At 47.9% G+C, this 16385-nt stretch overlaps 6 protein-coding genes across 6 annotated transcripts; 4 read left to right on the forward strand and 2 right to left on the reverse strand.

The window, feature by feature from the left end:
• Positions 1 to 364: 364 nt before the first annotated feature.
• EYB26_009084 (uncharacterized protein) lies at positions 365 to 1603 on the reverse strand (the record flags this gene model as incomplete). Its single annotated transcript, XM_054268335.1, has 3 exons — positions 365 to 1280; positions 1342 to 1458; positions 1512 to 1603. The coding sequence occupies 3 exons, from the start codon at positions 1601 to 1603 to the stop codon at positions 365 to 367; spliced, it is 1125 nt and encodes a 374-aa protein (XP_054124310.1).
• Positions 1604 to 1913: 310 nt separating this feature from the next.
• EYB26_009085 (uncharacterized protein) lies at positions 1914 to 2689 on the forward strand (the record flags this gene model as incomplete). The annotated part of the gene is made up of 2 exons (XM_054268336.1): positions 1914 to 2584; positions 2634 to 2640. The coding sequence occupies 2 exons, from the start codon at positions 1914 to 1916 to the stop codon at positions 2638 to 2640; spliced, it is 678 nt and encodes a 225-aa protein (XP_054124311.1).
• A 1151-nt stretch (positions 2690 to 3840) lies between these two features.
• Positions 3841 to 5978, forward strand: EYB26_009086 (uncharacterized protein; the record flags this gene model as incomplete). The annotated part of the gene is made up of 2 exons (XM_054268337.1): positions 3841 to 4484; positions 4538 to 5978. The coding sequence occupies 2 exons, from the start codon at positions 3841 to 3843 to the stop codon at positions 5976 to 5978; spliced, it is 2085 nt and encodes a 694-aa protein (XP_054124312.1).
• A 3385-nt stretch (positions 5979 to 9363) lies between these two features.
• EYB26_009087 (uncharacterized protein) lies at positions 9364 to 12236 on the forward strand (the record flags this gene model as incomplete). Its single annotated transcript, XM_054268338.1, has 3 exons — positions 9364 to 9552; positions 9870 to 10871; positions 10920 to 12236. The coding sequence occupies 3 exons, from the start codon at positions 9364 to 9366 to the stop codon at positions 12234 to 12236; spliced, it is 2508 nt and encodes an 835-aa protein (XP_054124313.1).
• A 237-nt stretch (positions 12237 to 12473) lies between these two features.
• Positions 12474 to 14078, reverse strand: EYB26_009088 (uncharacterized protein; the record flags this gene model as incomplete). The annotated part of the gene is made up of 1 exon (XM_054268339.1): positions 12474 to 14078. One exon carries the CDS (start codon positions 14076 to 14078, stop codon positions 12474 to 12476), a length of 1605 nt encoding a protein of 534 aa, XP_054124314.1.
• Positions 14079 to 14810: 732 nt separating this feature from the next.
• EYB26_009089 (uncharacterized protein) lies at positions 14811 to 15664 on the forward strand (the record flags this gene model as incomplete). The annotated part of the gene is made up of 3 exons (XM_054268340.1): positions 14811 to 15057; positions 15149 to 15431; positions 15505 to 15664. The coding sequence occupies 3 exons, from the start codon at positions 14811 to 14813 to the stop codon at positions 15662 to 15664; spliced, it is 690 nt and encodes a 229-aa protein (XP_054124315.1).
• Positions 15665 to 16385: the final 721 nt, after the last annotated feature.

The raw sequence follows: 16385 nt of genomic DNA on the forward strand, positions 1-16385 counted from the left end.
CCCAGGAGACAGAAAAATTAATGTTTATAAAATTGCCATGATAGAACAGCCTCAAAGGAGAAGAAGGTACGGTACTATACATCACAAGCCATGTAAAGAAAACAGAAGCCAAATATCCAGACGCCCTTTAGACCATATACCGGATCAAATACTAGCATCGTTTCCAGAAAAAATGGAAAGAACAAAAAAACTTTCAAGAAAAGACCGTAGTGTAAGCCATTTCAGATATCCCCGTCAAATGCAAATCATTAAGTATTGTGTACTGGTCCAGCAGAACGTATTATAGAACTATACCAAAGACCGTTGTAGAGGTAAAGCCACGTAATGTTGTTGTTGTTGTACAGTCACGGTCTATCATGTTGAACTAAGCACCCACGCCAGAACCACGCTTCGACGCACGTCGTCCCGAATAGCTAGAATCCGTCTCCGCCGCCACCGTCTTCTTCTTCTTGCTGCCACCACTTCGGCCGCCCTTGGGTCTATATCCCGTATCTTCATCACGCTTGCGTTTAGCCTTTGTCGCTGACGGAGCAGGTACATCAAGCGCAATACCGTCCTCATCATACATATCTTCCTCCTTGGCCTCCTTCGCTGCTTGTTTCGAAGCAGCAAGAGAAGATCTCTTGGAAGAGCGTGCGGTAGCGGCGGAGGAGCGTTGCGGGTGCGTCTGTACCTGACTGCTTTTCTCTGAAGCAACCTCGTTATCCTGTAAGAATACGTAGGGAGTATTGCGTCGTAACCAATTGTATACAGAGTTAGGGTTCTGGAGAATTGCTTCGCGCTCACGATCGGCGAAAGTTGGTTTATCAGGGAGCTGTTTCAATTGCACCTCTGCGGCTGCGTCGCCCATTTTCGCGTCCAAGGCCAAAAGGTATTCGTGTTCGTGTTCGGGCGTCATGTAGTTCATATTGAGTAAAGTGGTTGAATCTTCATCGAGTTCGGCAAATATCGAAGCAGATGACGCCGCTGCCGAGCCGCTGTGCTGGGCAATCTGTCGTAGAGAGGCATATTGCATCGAGGGTCGGAAAGCTGTACTGCGTTTCACGCCTTTTTCTAAACGACGATAGGTATCCGCCGTAATTTCGCCGGCTTCTAATTCCGCCCTGGCTTCTTTCAAGGCGGCCTTTGCTGCTGTAGTGGTGTATGTAGATGGGGCGATGTCGTCGTCCTCGTCAGGTGTCATGGGTGGTGTCGTTTCTCCGGGTAAGCTGAGATCATATCGTAGGTTGGTCGGGATGTAGATGCTGTCATTGAACTCCATAAGAACTTCGAGCAGTTGACTAGGAACAGCATAATCAGCAGCTATTGACATTTTTGAAGATAAAACAAAGGTAGTCTCACTCATTCGTCTCTTGTAATTTCTTCGAAACATCTTCTATCCGGAGCTGTTCCCGTACGAGGGCCTCGCTCTCACGCATTTCCAGTTCGAATTTGACCTTTAATTTTGCGAATTTTTTCCTGTAAATTTTCTTAGTCATATGATCGCACCGACATGTAAAACGTATACGCACTTGAAGGAATGGCATGGCTGTTTGGTGGTCGAAGCTGGAGCATCAGGAAGCGCGCCTGGTGAAGAACGTGTATCCTCTCTATCGGAAGGCATGTTTCATCGAAGAGAGCAATTGCAATACAGCAATTTTCTTAAACAAGATCGAGAACGTGGACACGTGGTACCGGCTTGACAGGATGTGAGACTGAAAGATGACTTGACTCTCGATGATATCGCAGGGCGGCGAGGAACTGCCCCGGCCATCCACAAGGCGACAAGGCCACAACAGCTTCTTAGCGCGACTAGTGGGCCGCTGCGGAGTTTGCTTAGTCCCGTCGGTCTAGGAAAAAAAAATTGAACAGTCTTATCATTTGCAACATTTACAGCATTCAACGATAACAGTGCAATTCTAATAATATCCAAAATGCCAGGCCTCACAGAAGAAAGTCATGACGCCAGTCACAAAAAAAGAAAGCTCGACGACGTCCCCGAAATCGAGATTGATGTGTCCGCCCCCGAACCGCCCTCAAAGAAAGCTCTGCGCAAAGCCAAAAAGAAGGGAATCGATCCCACTGAGAAGACCGAAGTTAAATCTGAAACAGATACGAACGAAACAACGACAAAGAATGGAAAAGAAGGCAAGCGGTCAGAATATGGTGTCTGGATAGGCAACATGCCTTTTACAGCCACGAAAGAAGATGTCCGCAAATTCTTGCTTGACGGCTGCACGTTCAGCGAAGCGACAATCACACGCATCCATATCCCAATGGGACCGTCGAGAGGGTTTATTCCACAGAACAAAGGATTTGCCTATGTCGACTTTGCGAACAAAAAAGCAATGGAGGAAGCTATTGGATTGAGCGAAAAGTTCATTGCGGGTCGTCGTGTGTTGATTAAAGGTTCCCAAAACTTCGAAGGTAGACCTACGGAACATCAGCAAGCGGGAGGAGCGACGAAGGCTGGTGCGGCTGCAACAAGTGCGCATCCTCCTTCGCGACGGATATTTGTGGGCAATCTCGGGTTTGATGCTACCAAGGAAGCTGTTGAGGAACATTTTGCGCCATGCGGCAGTATTACAAATGTGCATCTTGCTACGTTCGAGGATTCTGGGAAGTGTAAAGGGTACGGATGGGTCGAGTTTGAGACTATAGAGGCGGCTACACATGCCGCGAATGGGTTTGTCAAGATTCCGGAGGATGAGGAAGAGGAGGAAGAGGAAGAAAGCGACGACGATTCTTCATCAGAGGACGGCGAGTCTGATGAGGAGGGCGAGAAGAAAAAGAAAGAGAAGAAGAAAAGCAAGAAAGTCACAACCACAAAGAAACCACGAATGAAAAAGGTCTGGGTCAATCGTCTGTTAGGCCGCCAATTGAGAATGGAGTTTGCCGAGGATGCGGCCACTCGATACAAGAAGCGCTTTGGCAAGGATAGTAAGAAAGGTGGTGACGGCGAGAATGAGGGAGGAAATCGTCCTCGGAATGATCGCCGTCCTAAGGATGACTCTCGGTATTCGCAGGATACTGTGCAGAGACTCACTGGCGCCATTGTTGAGGCCAAAGGAAAGAAGCTTACTTTCGACTAAAAGATTCATGAATGGATTAACTAAATGTCGATGTTCTTTTGTTTCTATATATAGCGATTGAATTGAAGCCATGGTTTGTTTACAGTCCAATCGCCTGTTGATTCCTTCCATGTAGCTAGCTCAAGCGGCTAAAAGTATCGTCCCTATTAATCTCTCGATATATCAAACGACACCGACTCCGTGGTCATTAATCATATTAAACATTAATCTTCGTTGTACGTATTGGGGCTTTAAGGCTCAAGCGCGAGATGGCTCGACCGCGAGAGGCGCCTACAAAGCCCGCGCTAGTCCTAAACAGGCGCGTTGACATCTCTCGGGCCGCTCTTGAGTCTTCAGATGTCATAATACGCACTCTCTTTTCTCTTCTACAACAAACAACTATCCTTACAAAGATTACAGCTCCTACCATCATCCTTGTTTCACTTCCTTATCCCCGTCCCGCTTTGCTTTCTTTCGCCTCACCTTTCTGGTCATTTCAATTTGTTTCTCGCCACCGTGCCTTTCGGCCTGATCATCAGCAGTCGCTCTTTCGTCCGCAGTTGTCCGCCTAAGCTAAAACAAGTTTCCGGTATCTTCCCCGCCGACATCTTTGATTAAGATTGGGAAAACTAGCATAGCTATCCGATTCCTTACAATCTCCATCTGACAAACCTCCGAATTCTGGACTGTCTGATAGATATATCCATCGATATCGTCAACACGCTCTTCCGTTCGGTACCCGAGCTCGCTACGGTGCCAATCGCAGGGCCCGCGATCTTCTTCTTGTCAAATGGCTCCCGCTCGGCGTCACAGAATCGGAGCTAGTCGCCGACGAAGAGAAGACGAAGGCGAAGATGAGGGTTCAACGGTGGGGCATGTGGAGGAATATGATGATTCGATGAGTGATGGATCGCTACCGAGCCATTTGGGCGACGACGACGATGCTGATGGCGAGGGAAGCGATGTCAGTGAAGATGAGAGTGCAGGGATGCAACATGGTAGCACTAAAAGAAACGGACATACTCGTGCTACTGGTGGAGGGAATGGGGACACCTCAGGAGAGAAACTGGATGTTCCGTTCAAACCGACATTAACCGCGACAGTGTCCGATACGGAAGCGATGATGAACGGACTGAGAATTTCGGCCGGACAGGAAATCGAAGAGATAGAATTTGACAGTATGAGTAAGACAAAGGATAAAATCGGGAGGACACCATCGGCGCCGCCTACGGAGTCGCGAAGAGAGACATTTGCTGAGCGAAAACGACGGGAGCATGAAGAATATATCAAGGCTAGGGACGAGAATCCTGCATTTGTTCCAACACGAGGAGGTTTTTTCTTGCACGACAAGAGATCTGTAGATGGACCTCGATCTCATGTCAATAAGTCAAAGTCACGGCCATATGGACTTATTGTTGATGGAAATGTGGGAAGGCGAGTACAACTTTTCTATTTTTATGGTGGGCTTTACTAACTTCTACCTCTAGACGCCAGAAAACTGACGCCAGTGACGGACAATGGACTCACGACCTGCACGATACAGTCGTTCGCGATGATAGACCTACCAACTCCACCTTTACACCTCCACACCCGCAAAATACAAACACAGGGTATACAAATGGCTCTGCAACAGTGACTGTTGCACCTCGCTCTACACCCCCGAACCGCTCTTTCTCGACGACCCTGTTAATTGGAAATGTTCCCGTACGAGTTTTTCTACCTGGAATGGAAGCTGCGATCCCCTTTGCTGCTGTCCCGAAGCGTCAGCATACACGGTTACCACAGCACCGCCCTCCCCTGAGACGGGATAAACCCGTTCGTGTTTCATTGCCTGATGCACCACCCAAATATATCCTACCGGCACCTGAGCGGTCGTTCATATTCATTCCTCGTGCGCTTCGGCCGAATCAACAGTCCTTCAGAGGACGAGGACGAGGTGGATATTACACTAGCCGAAGACCCAGCTTCTATCAGCCAGGCTCGGTTTACTCGCCCAGTATATCCATGAGTCGCAGATCGTCTCTGCGGGAAGGCATGCATTCACCAGCGGCATCTGTGCTCTCGAGACAAAATATGGCGACGGGTGAAGTCAAACCTATCGTGCGTCTTCCACCTTCAGTTCGCCCACCTGGCGTTATGGTGCCCGGTGGACCAGTCATGCCGGCGGTTCCTATCCTACCACAGGTTCCCAACACGGCTTATAGAGAAAGCCGTGGGGGGCCAATGACTATGCACCAACCCCGACCGCAGAAAACCGTTTCCTTGGCCGATATCGAGAGCCCGGCAAGCTTCAACTTCAACCCTCCTCAACCACAACAAGAACAACCGTTCCACCAACAAGTTCCTGTGGCTATGGCAGCTCCGGGCTATGGGCCGGACGGGGCATACATGCACGGACGTCACTCGTCTCATCCCAGCCAGCCGTCAGGCACACCTCTTTCGCATATTCCCGAGCGCGCTATCCATGCGGCACCCTTCCAGCCGTATGGAGTACCTTCTCAGCCTGCGTATTATGCTGCTGGTTATTCTCCAGGAGCTATGTACTATCCAGTCCCTGGGAACGAGTTCCCGCATTACACGCCTCCGGCTGTTAATAGCGGCCTGGGCTACGGACCCCCTCCATCTCACCCATCACACCTCCCACCAGGCCCTCAAGCAGGGGGCCAACCGTACATGCTCCACGCGGGGCCACCGGCAGCTCCACCTTCGGCACCTCCACACTCAACGGGGGAGCAACAAGCTTCTCATACAGGCACAGTAGCCCACGAAGCCAACGGCACAGTCTATTTCTACGACGCACAGGAACTATATCATCCTAATGCAGCGTACAACGCAACCGGCGGGGTTGTCGGAATGGGCGGCATGATGACGCCACCAGGCACGACGTATTATTATCCGCAGTCTTCGGGCGTTTATTATCCTCAGTGATTTTGGTCATGATGTTTCTAAAAGTCTTTCCGTTACGTGTGTATCTCATAGCGTTTCTTTCTTCTTTCTTTCGACCCTGTCTTACTGGTTTCTGTTTGTTTGTTCATGATGAGCTACTCGATACATCGACATCATTTCATTGTCATTCTCATTTGATACTCTAGTCCAGCATAGCCCATCCTCCGTGCGTTCTGGTTCTGTTTTCTTTCTGATGGATTCGGCTTTTCTTTTTGTCTCGATCATCTACCCCATTCTTATTTATCATTTACATCTTTACATCATTATCCAGTATGTCTTATGCATCAATATCAGGATCTTTCTGCAAGCCTCGGTTTCTTTTATTTTTTATATTTTATATTTTATTTTTTCTTTCCTCTTCTCTCGCTGCATATCTTGTTATATTTTGTTAGATCATCACTATCTGATTCATTTTTTTGATACTCTCCCAACAGAAGGGGCTTTCATCCCTGACTTACCCAAGTAGGCACTTACTACGTAAGTTAGTAGTAAGTAATGAACTGAAACATCAATCACCTCAACTTCACCCGATATTCAAGCCATCACGGAAAACCCGACAGAACTATACGAGCAATACGTAGTCAGGATCAAAAGGAACGCGGCACGGACAGTGCTTACCAGACACAGTTAGGGGATGGTTAATGATCTACGCGCCGCGCGCGGTGCTACGGCCGTTGTCGGGAGAAGGAGGCTTACCACGGCGTACTCTGTACCTGAAATAGAGTTCTCATCAGGTAGGGGGCGATGATGCAACTAAAATTTATACGTGCTTGAATGGGTAGCATACATAGGTGGTGAATACCGTACCCTTCCCTATCCGGCAGGATTTCCACCCCTGCTAATTCCTTGAGGCGCTCTGAAAATTAAGTACTTACTCCATATGTACCTAGGTAGGTAACTAAGTAAACTAAACTAGATGCTGCCATAAGGGACTGTCGTAGACAAGCGCTTTGATGGCTCAGATGTTGGGGTGTGTGGCGTGTGGTATGAGCATATCAAACTAGCGAGGCGTTTAATAGCTTCAATTAGAGCTCTAGTAGTAACCGGGAATTTGTCTAGGACGGACTCCGACGGAGAGATGATCTTGGGAGGAAAGGCGATCGTTGATCATGCCACAGTGCCACTGGTATTCGCACTAGGGTTACCTAGAAGTCTTCTCTGGAGGTGAATCCATCCATCATCCATATGTAGTACTCCGTAGGTACGTATGTTGTAGTGAGAATGTATCCGTACGGAGTAGTTGACTATTGGATAACGACATAATTCGATATGAGCAAATCAGACATGAATAATTTTGGATAAGGATAAACTTAAAGTTAAGTTACTTCGTCCGTAACTCAAGTTAGTTATACACAAGTGATAAGGGGTTATGCAGTGAATAAACTAGCATAACACCAAGAGATCTTCATTGCAGAACTGGCTATACTCCATAAGAAGACAACACACCACACCGCCATCTGATCGTCAAACTTGCAGTGCCCGTCTTGGACATTGCGACTTCACCAGAGTTTAAAAAAAATGTGTATGCCTAAATATGGCTGTGCTATGCGGTGCATAGACCACCGTATAATTTATTAATATCCATACTACGTACGCAAAATCAAAAAGTCGACCAGTCAACTTTCAACCTCCCGTAACTCCGTCCAGCTTACGTATGTCTCGTATGTCTCGTGTCGAGTTGATCGACAGAAGTATACAAACCACAAACCAATGAGACAACGGGAGTTGGTTGGATCGGGATGAGACTCCGGCGTTGTAGATTGTATGACCGATGTAATTGGAATTGTACTCTGTAACTAAGCGCAATTGCAATTGCAATCATGCAATGGCACGTACAGTACATACTACCCCTAACCCTAGGAAGTGGGCAGGGATGTACGGATACCGTTGCATTTCTGGCGAATCTCACGGCACTGACGGCATTATTCATTCATATACGTTAGTTTTAACTTAGTTGTACGGAGTAAGTTGGGAAGAGAAAGCCTCGGCCGTGTCAGATTGCCTATTCCGGAATGGCAGGTTGAATCTTAGCGACAGGTCACCGTGTGCAGCAAATTGTTTTAATTTTTTTTTTCTTCCTTTCTTTTCTTTTTTTTGGGGAGGAATTTGATGTTCGATCTAACTAGTCGGATTCAGATAACCATTAACGCCATTCTAGGCCCAGCAGGATTTAAACTAGCAATTTGCATGTGACAAGTTCCAGCCCGCCAAGAGATGGCGATACCCATCGATACGTACTACAGAGTACACAACCGTACCAGCGGTAACCGACTAACTGGCAACTAGTCGCTGGCCTGACTCGTTTGTTGCGTGCATCACGAGACTCCCTGTTCGTGCGGCACGCACATACCGTAGTATAAACGAGATACTATACGTAGAAATGGGATATCGCCCGCTTAGTTAGTAGCGCGTCGTGAGTCGCTTGTATTTGCCTGGATTTTGCACATTAATTTAGGGCTATGTTTTGTGTTTAGTTGAAACACACCTCCTAACTAGATAGTAAGCACTACTACATAGAATGAATATGTATTGAGTTGGGCCAGTCATGGCGTCATCATACATGGTATAGGAGTCGGCATCGGCGAGAGCGCGACGCCGATGAACTTACCACGTAGTACGTATAGTTAAGATAACTAACGAACTTACGTAGTAAACCTACTGGATATGTAAGCGGAGGTTCCAGGTGGCGCGGTGCTTCTTTGCTTATTTCGTAGGCTACTGGGAGGTCTGACATGCGTGCGCGGACGTTGCATAGTTGACGTAGACACAGTAACTTTAGTTAGCTCTCCCCGCCTTTATTTAACTAACTAACGGAGTAAGCTTAGCAAGTAACTTAACAGGCTAGTGACTCGTTGGCGCGACCAGCGAGTAGGAGGGCTAATAAAATACCCCCTCTCTTTTGCCTCCAGAGCACAGTAGTACCTAATAGGCTAATACCTATACTCTGTCGTAGTGAGTCGTGACCTGTGCCGGGTGCCCCCTGCGCCTTCCTTGTCAGAGGCTCCCCCCTCATTCCCGCCTACAAATAAATCATTCCCTTCTCCAACACTTCCTTCCCTCCCTCTCTCTCTACTCTTTACTATATATATCCTTCCTCTTTCATCGTCTCCCTCACCACCACCACACAGTATCTTTGTTTTATCATCTTCATCCATCGGTTTTGACCCAGAATAATTCTGTCATTTGATTTCCCATCAAAATTCCCGTCGTCATTCATCGAAATCCATAATTTTTCTGGCCCCCAGCATTCTCCCGTCAGCCTAAGCTTGGTTGAGCATTAGAGCAGTGCCAAATCAGAACCACTAACTATCATCGATTTTTCATCACACTGAAAAAAAACTACATTGATCACAACGCCTGATTCAAAATGAGTGATCTGGTGCCTTTATCAAAATCGTCTGCGATTTTGTCGACCTCCATGGCGACTCCCTCCCCCTCAGCACCGGCCGTCGGTCCAGACACATTGATCACTATCAAGATTCTTCACAATGACTCGGTTAACCGTCGCTTCAAGATTCCTCTGCGAGACTTGGGTGCTCGTGTGTTTCCCCAAAAGGTACATATTTTTTTATTATCTTACTTTCATTCTTGAAAATGCATGTGAGCTGGTTATTACTGCTTGCGTGCTACTTCAACCTATTTGGTCGATTTCGGAAGCTGTAGTATGCCGTACTTCCGTTATCAGTACCACCCTGCCTCGGACTTGGCTTCATCCGTCTCCTGAACATGTATCAGCGTGTTGACATGAAAATTGATATTCAAAATTCTTGATCAATTTGATTGTCGCTGCCTACTATGTCCTGTTTTCTACAATTCACTCTTATCGACCCATAGTTATCGTCGCCTGCTGACATACGTACTATCATCGACTAGGTCCGTTATCTGTTGGCTGTGGCACCCACAGACTCTCTAGTCCTTGAACGCTACTCCGACAGCCTCGCCAACTACATTGTCTTGGACAGCGAGAATCCTGCTGTCTACAAGCAACTCTACCGTGCTGCCAAGGCCAAGCTCAAGCTCCGCATCAAGGCTACCACCAAGCCCCAAGAGTCGACAGACTCGCCAGTCGTCACCGCTCCTATCGAGGAACCTCGTATCCAGGAACAATCCCACCAGCGCTTCCGTTACTTGGAGACTGTTCTTAGTCCCTCGACCACCGCTAGTGCTCAGACCAAAAATATGACGTCACCGCTCACTTCCCGGGCTCGGGCCTTCTCACCTGTCTCTTCCGTCCATGAGAAGCAGCAAGCTTTCCCTCTCCGATTCTCCGACAACAACTACCTTGGCAATGCATTCTGCATCGACTGCAACAACTGCGGCGGTAGCATCCCTAGCGAGCACTACCACTGCGGCATCTGTGACGACGGTGATTATGATCTGTGCCTCAATTGCGTTGACGCTGGTGTGTCCTGCCCTGGTGACGACCACTGGTTGTTGAAGCGTGTGGTGCAGAATGGTGTCATCATCAACAGCGTTACTGAGATTGCACCCAAGCGTCTCGGTTCTTTGGAGCCTGTTGCTACAGAGAAGCCTGCTCCGGTCAAGGAAGAGCCTGAGGAAGAGCCTAAGGTTGAAGAAAAGGAGGCTATTGTTCCCGAGCCAGAGGTCAAGGAGGAGCCAAAGGAAGTTGCCGATGAGCGTACCTGTAATGCATGCTTTAGAGAATTCTCTGAGAGCTCAATGGTGCATTGTGACAACTGCGAAGACTACGACTTGTGCATTGGCTGTCTGTTGAAGAACTCTCACGGACACAATCCCGCCCACGCATTCTCGATTATCCAGGAGAACCAGCTCGGTTTGAAGAACCTAGTTCTCTCCCGTTGCCGCCCAGGTCGCCATTACCACCATGCCGCCATCTGTGACGGATGTGAAAAGGTAAGGATCAACGAGTCCGATTATAATTCTTGAGTCTAACTTGTATAGCGCATCGTTGGTGTTCGACACAAGTGTCTTAGCTGTCCTGACTGGGATTACTGCTGGTCTTGTGCAAAGACAGCCGATCAGTCACACCCTCAACACCGATTCGTCCCCATCTACGGACCGATCTCTGAATATTCGTTCTCTCAGGACGTTCACTATGGCATCTACTGTGATGGTCCCTTGTGTCGTGGCAAGCCATCCACTTCATACATCACTGGTGTTCGCTACAAGTGTGCTGTCTGCCATGACACCGACTTTTGCGCTGCTTGTGAAGCGTTGCCGACCAACACTCATAACCAAACTCACCCTATGATCAAGTTCCGCACTGCAGTACGTAACGTTACTGTCAACACACTGGGCGATGATGGCTTCGGTGGCCAGACCATGGTCATGGGTGACCGCACTCCTCCAGCTGTGCGTAGTTCTGCCAACGTCACTCCCACATCTCCTGTTGAGGCCCCATCTGTTGTAGAGAAGGTCGAACCCGAGGCAGTCAAGGAGGAGACCGCTGAAGAAGAGCCAGCTCCTGAGACACCCGAGACTCCCGCAACTCCCCGCCGTTCTTCGGTTGACTTTACCGACGACTATAGCGCCTACTTCATGAAAGACACCGTTTCCGATGGAACTGCTATGGCTCCATCTCAAGTTTTCCAACAGACCTGGACACTTTACAACCCCGGTCCTACGACTTGGCCAGTGGGTACCAGCGTTCGGTACGTTGGTGGTGATGCCATGTTCAATATAAACACTGAGCATCCTTCCAGCGTTGTAGCTCTTGCCGTGGCCATGTCGAGCAACGAGTTGGTCCACCCAGTTGCACCTTCGGAGTCGGCTGACTTTTCCGTCACTTTGAAGACTCCTCAACGCATTGGTTCTTCTATCTCTTACTGGCGTATGAAGCTGCCCAACGGAACTCCTTTCGGCCACAAGCTCTGGTGTGACGTCAAGGTTGTCGAACAGCCTATTGCGGCAACTGAGCCTGTTGTGCCTGTCGTTGAAGAGGAGGCGGAGTCTGTCGTATCCGAGTACGAGTCTGCAACCGTGGTTGATGCTGCAACTGAGACCGAGTCTGAGGCTGAAATGGCCGGTAGCAACATGGTCTTCCCCAAGCTTGAGAAGGAGTCCCCAGTCTCCAGCACTCACACACTTGCCCAAAACCCAGCACCTTCCTATACTGCTCCTTCTGTCGATGACCAGGCTCTTCCCGATGATATGGAGAGCTTGACTCTTGAGGACAGCGATGATGATGGTTTCTTCACCGATGAGGAGTACGACATTCTTGATGCTAGCGACCAGGAATCCATCAACGGCAAGCACTAGCCCAGCCTCATCTGAATATCACCTATCATGACCCTTGCCACAGTTTGTTCTCTACTCGATAATGGCCTTTGACAGTCCGTCTCGGGGTTCATTCATTTACTTACTTGTATCCCTGCTCGTTATTTGCGTGTTATGTAAGCTATGATCTAATCACTTTATTCATTAAGTTATCATCTAGCTATCTTCGTAATTTTTAAAAATAATTGCTATTCCATAACGTAAGTGTGAGAAGAGTAATTAATACCAATCATTCCTCTTCTCCCCGCCGGTCTTATTATCCGGATTCATAGAAATAATCCTCCTCCCAGGGATCGTATCATGCGTAAAGGCCGACTCAAAGATTCCCGATATTCCTCTTCTGCCCAACCTCTCAAAAGAATCATATTGTTCGAGATCGGTGTTGCCATTACAAGCCGCCCATTCCACGGACGAAGCGGGCGTCGAGCCATCGCCTAAATCACTCCAGCGCGTGACGACGATGGCGTGTCTGAATCTCACATCCCCTTTTCTCCCAGCACTGCTACCAGGTCGATTTTCGTCAGGGGTTGTATCTTCCGAGAGCTTCACTTCGATCAAGTACTCAGTCGGACACCGCGGACACCGCCTCATAGGCTGACATTTCCCACACTGACTCGGGATCGCGTACGGATCAAATTTGCCGCGCCCGTGGATGGAGTCTTTGAACCTGTGCTCTACGCCTTGCAAGCCGGCCGTATTGCGAGGAACAGGGATGTGATCGAGCGCGCATTTACAGACGTCCATCAACTCCCCGTCGCGCCAGTGGGGGCATACTGAGAAGAAAGGCCAGTAATCCTCGCGTGAATACAGCAGGAGTCTCTTGCCCGTAGGCGGAAGACCAGGAGAAGCAAAACACTGGCTTATGACGCGCATCAAGAGGCGGTTTTCGTGGATATGGTACCGCGTCGAAACGCTCCATGTGCCCGCGCCGCCGGGCTCAGAATATCGCCATCGCCTACCCAAGCTTTCGGGTTTTAGACCGTACCGCAGTGAGCCAAAGCAATGCGCGCGAGTGGTTAGTTGCACGAATGTGAATGGTATACTCCGTCCATGGGCAATGCGGTGTCGAGCAGGTGGATTGAGCGCATTGCGTTCTTGGGGACAGTTAAATACCGGGTTTAGCACTTGCATGTGCGTTGGTTGTAGTTTCTCCGAGCCGATCCTGATGCGTCGATGGTATTTGGCGCAAGGGATGCAGAGGAGGTGATATGGCAAGTTTCGGTCCAGCAAGGTCAAAAACTCGAGTTTATGTTGGAAGTTTTCGGGTTTGTTGTTCAGTCGGTCTAGATATTGCCGCGGACCTAGTCGGGTATATAACGTCTTGTTGGCTAAGGCAAGACAAACCGCTGTCTTTGGGTCCAGTAAATCCGCAATTCGGCACCATATTGCTTCCGGCAAACTGGCAATTGCATTCTCGCCTCGAGGCCGATTCCCATCAGCCAGGTAATAGAGTGAATCATCCGACTCAAATCCTTCCTGCAGACTCATGGAATGTAAGAGAGTCGTATAATCTATATTCTCGCCCAATTGCGTATCAAGTCCCGCATTGCGGACTTGATATTTTGCCCGATGGGCTTGAAGGGGTGCAATTGACGGTAAGGGCGGGACATCGTCATGATTGTCATGCTCGCTTTTGAAATATGAGTATTGTGTTGTGGTGGTTTTGATACTGGCCAATGTTGTTGAACTAGCTGATGTAAGAGCCTCTGCTCCTCCAGCACCTTCAGTGGCTCGTTTGCGGAGTCTTAGACGGGATTTCTTTGGTTTTAGCCAGTTTGTGAGACTTATTTTGCTGCCGCCGGTTGTTTGGTTGTCTCTAGGCATGTTCTCTATGGCTCCTCATTTGTATCAGACTATCAATTGTTTGTTTCTTTCCTTGGATGTAAGAAGACAAGGGATACGATGAAACAGATGAGGTAGATCGTAGATCATGCAAAGCTTGGACCGGCAGGGCTCGGAATGTTTCAGCCTCTTGTGGCGGTGCGTTTATACTCGGGACCCAGGTTCATGACATTGCTCTATGATGATTTATTACTTACATAACTAACTAGTGAACTAGTTATGGTCAAGAGAACTTAACTAAGTTACCTAACTGTGTTTAGGAATCGTAATGCCTACTCATCTTATCACACGCAACATATAGCAACATGGCGCTGCTTTAACGTAGATTTCTAACATTTGGTCAGTTTCGTCAAACACGGCAAACAAATGCAAACAACCTAAACAAATCAGGCCAATCATCGCCAACTTACGACCCGATTGGGAAGGTATGGCGTAGCCCTAACTGTTTGTTTTGTCAGAGTTCATGTAGAGGAGGGTTGTGATGACAAGGAATGTTAATTGTCAGCGATCAGGATAACTAGGTAGGAGTGGGTTTGTCAGCGTGGACATACAATCGAGCGAGCTTCAAGGCCTGGAGAGGATGGATGGTATATAAATATTAGAGGAAAGTCCTGTGCAAAAAAATGTCCAAGAAACATCAATTCGAAGCCCAAAATCAAATCCATATCAATTCCTTCTAGCAATTACATTTCTTCGAGAACCTTGGAAGTTGACATGTCCTCCCCAATTGCTCTCGTCCTCGGTGCAGGAGCCAACATCGGCCAAGCCGTAGGTCGCAAGTTCACTGCAAACGGTTACAAAGTGGCCCTCGCAAGTCGTACGGCATCAGACACTAGCAATCAAGAGACAAAGGACGGGCTCTTTCACTTTCGAGTTGATTTGTCGAATCCCACAAATGTAAAGACTCTGTTTGAGCAGGTCCAGAATTCCTTGGGAGTTCCGAGTGTGGTCATCTACAATGGTTTGCTGATTCTGCACCCCCCTTTCACGCATAAATCCGAGAAGAAGCAAAAATATTTTGTATGCTAACATGTGATCCTATAAAATAACAGCCAGCCATACAGTCCGCGGGGAAACCCCCTTCTCAATCACCCCCGAAGCCTTCCAAGAAACCCTCAATGTAATCACAACCAGCGCCTTTGCCGCTGCCCAGGAGGCAGTTCGAGGCTTCGAGACATTGCCAAAATCCTCGCCAAAATCATTCTTGTTTACTGGCAATGCACTGGACGAAATCATTATTCAGGGAATGGCGCCGGCGGGCGCTGGCAAGTCTGCAACTGCGCATTTGATGAAGGCTGCGGCTGCGTCGGAGACGTATTTGGAGAAGGGGTATACGTTAGTATCCTAAAGGATCCTTTCTATTTCCCATGTAGGTGAGAAGAGGACAGGGTCTGATTTGCTGTGATAGATTTTACTATGTTGATGAACGAACAAGTGGAGGTCTACCAGCTTACAACAAGATTGATGGAGCGGCACATGCTGATCACTTCTATGAGTTGGCAAGTGACAAGAACCAGAGAGAATGGAAACAGACGTTTGTCAAGGGGAAGGGATATGTCAAGTTCTGATGACGATCTGGACATCTTTGCCGAGACTTGGGGTCTATAAAAGACGGCTTCCTACTAGAGGACTGACTTAATTTACACGACCTGCAATTACTCGACAGTCTTAGATGGAAGGGATTTCACATGCATAGTTGATTTCTTATGATACAAATATAACTCAATTGCAGAATAAATATAAACGTCAATTAGATTTGTGTTGAGTCGATGAGATCCTCTGCGCTAGGGTTGGGATGGATTATATTATGAGATTATGGAAAGTCCTCTAGAGAATCACCGCATGATTGAAGATAAATAATTGTCAGATCTCCTATAGTCACCACACTGGACCGCAAAAACACATTCTCGCACTTTATTGAAAGATGGCAAGCGACTACTCATAAAGACATAAACTGACCAAAACGTAACGAGGGCATGATGACGCGAGTTAACTTTCTTTTGTGTCTATCTGTATCCATAATGGTATCACTGCTTCAGAGCCAGCTGGCTGTTTCTACTAAGCTAGCAACATATCGACTCAAGCACTTAACAAAATCACGACTGAATGATATTGATATTCGGTACTCAAAATCAAGTACATAAACAACAAAAATGGGAAAACAAGAAAGAAAAAGCCGACCCGCTGAAACATTACTCTAAAAAACCAATATCCAACACTCTCCCCCTCATCTACAATCATCTGAACCAGACATCAAAATCGTCATGTATATGCATCAAGACAAGCCAA

The sequence above is a fragment of the Talaromyces marneffei genome, chromosome 7 (genome assembly GCF_009556855.1).
Source record: "Talaromyces marneffei chromosome 7, complete sequence".
NCBI classification, from domain to species: Eukaryota; Fungi; Ascomycota; class Eurotiomycetes; order Eurotiales; family Trichocomaceae; genus Talaromyces; species Talaromyces marneffei.